General features: G+C 37.5%; 1 protein-coding gene across 9 annotated transcripts in view; it reads right to left on the bottom strand.

The window, feature by feature from the left end:
* Nucleotides 1–3,129: 3,129 nt before the first annotated feature.
* cadm1a (cell adhesion molecule 1a) overlaps nt 3,130–7,686 on the bottom strand; it is a 327,578-nt gene continuing 323,021 nt past the window's right edge. For all 9 annotated transcript variants that reach the window (XM_046867343.1, XM_046867341.1, XM_046867342.1 and 6 more), the window contains one exon: nt 3,130–7,274. In XM_046867343.1, coding sequence (XP_046723299.1) covers nt 7,156–7,274 — 119 coding nt within the window. In that variant the 3' untranslated portion in view covers nt 3,130–7,155. The remainder of the gene's footprint in view (nt 7,275–7,686) is intronic.

Here is a 7,686-nt window from a genome sequence, read left to right as displayed (position 1 = left end):
ACAAGAACACTGGCTCTCTTTACTGATCTCAGATTATAGATTGCGTCTCCGGATCCGGCCTGGTACTGATGGAAAAATAACTGCAGCTCGGCAGGCTGCTGCTGTCACTGATGCCATGACAGAAAATGCCTAGATGTGATGACAGGCCAGTCAAAAGCCATTAAAGCCCCAAAATAAGGTTCATGTAGAGTAGCATGCTGTTCGAAGCTTTTACCGCCTGTGACATGCAAACGGTATGATGGCATTACAGCGTGACACCAGCTGGGTTTGCTTTAGAATATTACACAAACGGAATTGATGGATAATCTACACAGCACAACCGTTCTTTAGGGAAAGCATTTTACTCCAAGGCATCTGTTCAGCAGTGTGCAGAGTCTGTTATTCTGTTTAGATTCAACCCAGTGGTTAATTAATAGTTCTTTTTTAGAGGAATAAATGTGTTTAATATAAGTTGCTCTACATAAGGAGACAATTTCTCGTGCATTTAAGCTCCGCACCAAGGGCTCAATGACCTCCATGACACTAATAAAGCAAGGTGATTGCCTTTGAAAAAAAAGGAATCGTTGCTAATCTTTGAATCCGCAAATAAGACCTTTATATGACTCCAAAAACACAGAGAAATGACTCAATCTCACCCGTTTCTCTGGAGCACTGCTCAAATCCAAAAGCGTATATTGAGTTTTAATACACTATTCCACCACCTCTCTACCTGGAAATCTGTAGCAATTTCATGAATCAGTCTACTTTTCACCTATTGACCTGGCATGCACTGTGCAGAGGGCCAACACCATTAAGACCGTCTATTGTTGAAGTGAATGATTTCCACTTTCTTCCTACCAGCCATCAGTGAGTCCATTTAGCTCCTGTAAAGGGTAGTTTGGTGTCTATAGATGGCTAAAATGGAATTCATAACATGGCAATTTGTGGCGAATAAGTGAGTACTGGAATTATACCACTATTTTATATTATTCTGCCAAGAAACGAATCTGAAGGAACCACACTTATTTTCAACTCGGCTCCATAAACTCCTTGCAACAAAAGGATATATGAGGCTTTTGCATGAACAAAAGGCTTTGTGTTTGTAAAGGTAGAAGAAGCAACCAATTTCTGGAAAAATGAATTAATTTCCCATTTTAGTTTGTGCAAAATAATAACAAATTAGCTTTGCTTGTTTTCCCATTTTCATTTCGACCTGAAAGAAATAAATAGACACAATGCCACCCCAACTCCATTCCCCCCCCAGCTTCCTTTTTTTTCCTCTCTCAACTGGAGATGTTGCTACCCAACAGATGCGCAGGCAGAAACACTTTAAAGTCCTTGCATCCAGGTAGAAGGTGACATTGAGCTTTGGCAGTGTGACAACTCTGGTGTTGTGCTCATGCACAGGCAATCAAAAGCAAGTTGCATACAAACAGAGAAATAAAAATAATGATAAAAAACCTCCAGCTAAAAACTTGCGGTCAGCATCTACAGAGTGATTTGCTGGGTCTGGCAGGGAAGAACAAGGTCAGAACAGGAGCACGAGGCAGCTTGAGAATGGAGCGCTGGGGAATTTTTCACTTTGAGTGCTAGCCTTTTTGTCATCCTTGACATTGGGGTGAAAAACTGCAAAATGGAGCCCCATATTATAAACACCAGATATCAGGGAAGAGCGTTGTAACGAACAGTCGTTTCATTAACGCGAAGAACACTTTTATGATGCTTTAAACTGTCACAGAGCGTGCAAACAAGCGTTAATGTTAGCTTTAACTGATGCTGCTGAATTGTGTCTGAGGGAGCTCTCAAATTTAACAGGCTCCATGAGAGCTATAACATCACATGAGGAAAAAACAACCTTGAGACATCTTCAAAATTGTATTTTAATAATGTTTCATGGACTATTATGTATAACACCAGTGTGCTCATAAATACTTGAATCTGACTGGTCAGAAATCACAAGTTTATACCATTATGGTATATGGATCAAAGTTTGTGGACACCTGACCATACGATTTATTTGTGCTTTTTTGAACATCCCATTTCCCATTTAGTCCCCATTTGCTGTTATAATAACCTCCACACGTTAGCAAATATATTCCACTAGATTTGTGGATTGTAGTGAATATTTGTGCTCAAGTCAAGTACTGATGAAGGGGTCAAAAGGGTTGAGGTCAGAGCTCTATTGCATGCCACTCAAGATCTTCCACAATAAACTTTTTTTCAGCTTCTCCTATTAGGGGTCGCCACAGCGGATCATCCGTATTCATGATCCGCATGTTTGATTTGGCACATGTTTTTACGCTGGATGCCCTTCCTAACGCAACCCTTCCCATTTATCCGGGCTTGGGACCGGCACTAAGAGTGCACTAGCTTGTGCAACCCTAATGGCTGGGGTTGGTTCCACAATAACCTAGGTAAACCATGTTTTCATGAAGCTTGCTTTGTGCACGGTAGCACTGTCATGTTGGAACAAGTTTTTTGTTTGAGTGAAAGAAATATGTAATGCATCTTCATCCAAAGGCATCCTATACATTTGTTTGTCTCCAACATTGTGGTAACAGTTTGGAGAAGAATTGGATACGACAGGAAATGTCAGGTATCCCAATAAATTTGTCCACACATTATATATTATTATTATTATTATATATTGTGAGGTTTAAACTTTTTGGAAAGAGCCTCTGGGGTCCTCAGTTTTGTAGAAGTTTTATGTTTCTAGGTGTTTTACACATTAACATTTTCCATGGTTTCTGAATGACTGTTTATAGCAACTCTAATGTAAGTAATAGCAAGCAACAAATAGTTTTGAGGATGTTTCATAACATTAAATGTAAGTATGAATAGATAAATGTGCTTTGTGTTCTTTACTAAACAATACTTGCAATTGTTGGAAAATTGCCACAGTACAAACGGCTCTGATTAATTTCCTATAATCCCAAGCCCCATCGTGTATTTTATTCCATAAAACAAAGACAATAAAACCAAGGCACAAAAACAAGCTGTATTAAAGAAATGTTACATGATCATTAATTATAATTAGCTGATGGCACAAATGGTCACACTTTCATGTGCTACTTTCATCTGAAACATGAAACCAGTTGATGTAGGAAAAGGACAAAAAAAAAAAAAAAAAAGAAACACCAAATCCACAAATGACTTTGAACATTAATATCTTTTCTTTTTATTAAGACAAGAACTCTCCATTTTTGTAAAAATGTCTAAAATGAACCAATACAAAATGTGCATGGGAATGTGGATATTTCATTTTTTTGTTTTCATTAATACACAGTAACATTGCCCAAGTACAGCAGAAAGACAAAAAAAATAAACCTAAAACTATGTGTGATAAACATCCAATTCTTTCGAGTGATCTGAGCCATCTGGAGCCAGACTGATAAATATGCTGAGATTGTAACTGATGCTTGTCTTTCTGTTTTTTTCTTTAGTATATTTTACATCTTTCAGCAGTTGTTCCTTTGTGAATCGGTCTCAAATTAATAGTTGACATTCTGTGTACAGTGCACCGAATATTAAAGAACTACATAAAAATGTACAACTGTAATGCTTTTTTTTTTTTACCATTTCTGTTATTTCGACTTCTTATTCTTCTGAATAATTCGTATTTACTTCATTAACAAAAGGGGGCTTGATGTTGCAATCTACCTGAGATGCAAACATAGCATTTGTTTTTGTTGTAAGTGAACCTGAGGAAGGGCAGAAGCAACTTGAAAATTTGAGTACCAAAAAATAAATAAAATAAAATAACTTCTTCAAAACTGCTGCACTAGTTAACATGGGGGGCGTCGAAATCAGTGGAAACAACAAATGTAGCATTATAAAAGAAGACAATGCAGAAATATTTCCCAAATTCACACTTCACCACAGGCAGTTCGCAGTTTTTGGACCTTTTTTTTCTCCACTGTACAAATAACAGACAAAAATGGAGGTGTTTAAAAACAACAATTTTTGCACAACGCTGCATTTCCATAGAGTCCTATTTTTGGACATTCAAGTCCTCAAAAGACCACAACCGACACATTTAAAATAGGTCTAACATATCAAGTTGAACAAAATGTACACCGGCCCAGTCTAAACGACCACTGAATCAGTAAAACGGTATGGTTTTTTTGTATGTTTTTTTTTTTTTTTTCCACGTATGCGAATGTCAAGGATGTACTCTGAGATCTTGCGTGAATTTGAAGCCACCAGACTTTTGACCAAAGCTAAACAAAGTCCACTATGGAAAAGTCACACAATCAATCGCACGTCTCTACTCACACCTCGGAGCTGTAAGACAATCTTTCTTTACTGTGCTAGAAAATATTAAGGAATAAAGAAGCTTCTAATGGTCAAACACATGAACGTTTTTAGCGAAGGTGTATTTGTTTTTGTTTTTTATAACAAAATAAAGCGTAAAGCGTGACAGTGATTTCTCATTAACCTCATTTGTCCAATTTACACACAAGAGGTCCACAGGGCATGGTGTCTACTCAACGGCACAATGTGACGAGCAAAAACCATAAACTTCATAAAAAGTACCCTCAGCTTTATACTGATTGGTTTGCACTTGACATGAGAGGAAGAGTCTGAGTTCTGGAAACGACATAACATACACTTTTGTCGGCTGAGCTACAAATGCCTATATATATATATATATATATATATATATATATATATATATATATATATATATATATATATATATATATATAAATATATATATTTTAACATACATGAAATGAAGCTTTATTCTTCATTCAGAGGGTACAGGATGCACTTGGAAGAAGGCCCTGCTTTCTTCATTTTTTTTTTTTAACCACATCAGAGAGGCAGCAAAAAAACATCAGTGTGTTTGTTTGATTTCCGTTAGCTTCAGCGATGAAGTGTAATATACAGAAGGTGAAAGACAGTGTGCGTTACATTAATGATGAGCATATATATATATACATCATGAGGGGGAGGGGCTGATCAATTCTACGAAACCATCTGGGAATTTCCTAAATCGATTCAGTTTGCAGAGCTCGCGTAAGGAGCTCCATGTAAGGTTAAATACAGTCCGTAATTCTGTATGTTGTTCCTTTTAGATTGACTTTTCCAACTTCCTGTCTGACACTTTCATGCATGATTAGCATGTTGGCAGCTTTCACACAAATGTGTCTGTTTTAGTTGTCATGCCGGTGAAGTGAAGCTGAGGGCCAGGGCCGATTTATAAAGCTCTGACTTTAGTCGTTGTTTTATTTCAACTGTAAAAAAATGATTTGCTCTGAAATGCCAATTTCTCAATTTACACACACATAATTAATTTATTGAGTTGAAAAAAAATCTACATCAATCCAGTCTAAAATAGTATGTTCTTTATGCAATTGTTGTAATTAGACTCCTGGACATCTTGTGTGAAAAGCAAAGAAAACGAACAGACGAAGTCCATTATGGAAATCTCTGTGAATACCTTATAGCAAGAACACAGCAAGGTATTTTGGTATGTTTTTGAATCGATTGAATTTGTTACCTCACTAATCACCATGCATTTCGTGGAAGATTATATTCTAACCCTGATCCAACAGGTAGCCTGATTATGTAGATAATGTCGAGCTCTGGAACTGGAATTGGTTTGTATATTAAATAAAATAATCTGAAACCTTTGACTAAATCTTGCCAACATTAGAGTCAGCATTCCGATTAGCTGCACTGCTAGATGTAGAGTTAGACGTAATCATATGTCAAATGTAGCAGATCGATATGATATCAACATCTAGGGGGCTTGATATCGTTAACACATAACTACGACGTCTACATGAGGAAACAAATTTTGGCTGTTATTTACGAGTTGTCCTTAGGTAGTATAGTTCAGTTCTAGAAACATCCCACAGTCCAAAATAAACATCTTGGTTGCATCCTACACTCAAGTCATATATACTGAAACCAAAATCTAAAACCTACTAACAGACCCACAGTTTTGCATTTGACAATATTTTAGGTAGTCAGATAAGCATGTGCTACAGGACCATCACCACCAGCTCAAGAAAGCTAGAGCATCTAATTTGAAAACACAAAAAAAGCCTAAAAGTATTTGACCTTTTTTTTTTCGTCATTACAATAATTTTGCCATTATGGATTTTTTTTTTCAACATTTCTGAATGAAAATAACTGACAAAAAACAATGTAACAAGACAGCATTATAACAAAGCAATAAATATCCACAAAAAGGCTTTCAACACCATCTAGCAACCAAACAACATGCCTCTGTAAGTGTCAAGATGAAAATAATTCGTCTGCACATTCTAGATGAGTAGCAATGCCTTAAAGAGTACTGGCACATGTAATTTCGAAAATAAACTGATAAAAACGAGGCAATATATATATAAAAAAGAAAAAAAATACAACATTTTGTAGCAATGCCGAGTGGGATCGTATAGTCTTTAACTCGTCATACTTTTCCTTTTCCTCAATGGAATTCTTGTTTATTCAAAAGATGCGCATGTTCTGGAATTACTAAAAGGATGCAGATATGATGCCATATAACCTGGCCTTCTCACAGTATAGAAGATCGGATATGATGGGATTTTGGTTTGCAGTAGAAGAACTTGATGCCTACACAGTGCATGAGTGTCTTGAGGCGCTGTGTATATTTACCCTCATAGGAAAGCAGACTGCGACACTGGTAAAAAGGAACACGGATCAAGGAATCGAGTGCGGTTTATGTGTGGGGAAGCATGACTGTCGGAAGTTTAAAAACAAAGGCTTGACAGAGAAAAGAAATTCAGAACAAGGCACAGAAGTTTCTGCAAATGGTCAGAACTGAAGTAAAAAAAAAAGAAAAAAGAAAAAAGTACCAGCAATTTGGGAGGTGTTCAATGGTGAAGCTTTCTATATTGATACATGGTAACATCTGGCAACCACATCCCTTCCCTTTCCATCCCATCCCACCTCCACCCGCTGACCACCAACCCTTTATTCCCACCAGCTCCAATTCCTCAAAGACAATGGCTAAATCATCTCAGGTGTCCATGTAGTTTACATCGTTCAATCCCCTGGACGAAAAAAAAAACTAAACAAAACAACAAAACACCCCCCCCTCTAGTTTTGAACCCATCCATGCCCCTCCCATCCCAACCCTCCAAAAAAACAAACAAAACTAAATAATAATAATATTAATAACACCACCAGAGATTTGTACAATCAGATATAGTATTCCTTCTTTTCATCAGAGTTGTTGTGTCCACCTTCAGCGTTGATGATGGCTGTGTCGGCGTCGGCTGCGTCGTCTGCCCCTTTCGCTTCGTGTGTGAAGTAGGTACCTGCAGGAAGTGTCAAAGACAGGAATGAGGATAAAAGTAATACTTTCCGCACACCCGACACCATCTGACTGATGCAACCGGTGGATCTTAAAAGACTGTCTGGAGTGGCTTCTTTAATTTACAGCTAGTGTCGATCACACAGACTTTAAAATGCGAGCGGGGTGCCTGTATGTAAGGTGTGTGCAAGCGCTTCAGGCTGTACCACTACGCCGTATTTTTTATTATTTTATTTTTTATGCAAACGTAGTATGGCGCCTCAAACCAATTTCAGATGATAAAACGTGGGAGACAGTTTGATTACAGAATACATTTCCGCAGCGCTCATTTGCAATGGCAAATGAGCGCCATTAAAACCAGCAAATCATTGCAAAACGGGCATGGCACATGTTTTTGAAAAAAAAGAACAAGCCTG

Source organism: Silurus meridionalis, chromosome 15 (genome assembly GCF_014805685.1).
Source record: "Silurus meridionalis isolate SWU-2019-XX chromosome 15, ASM1480568v1, whole genome shotgun sequence".
Taxonomy (NCBI): domain Eukaryota; kingdom Metazoa; phylum Chordata; class Actinopteri; order Siluriformes; family Siluridae; genus Silurus; species Silurus meridionalis.
Note: the sequence above shows the minus strand (reverse complement) of the source record. Positions and strands in the feature narration are given on the sequence as shown.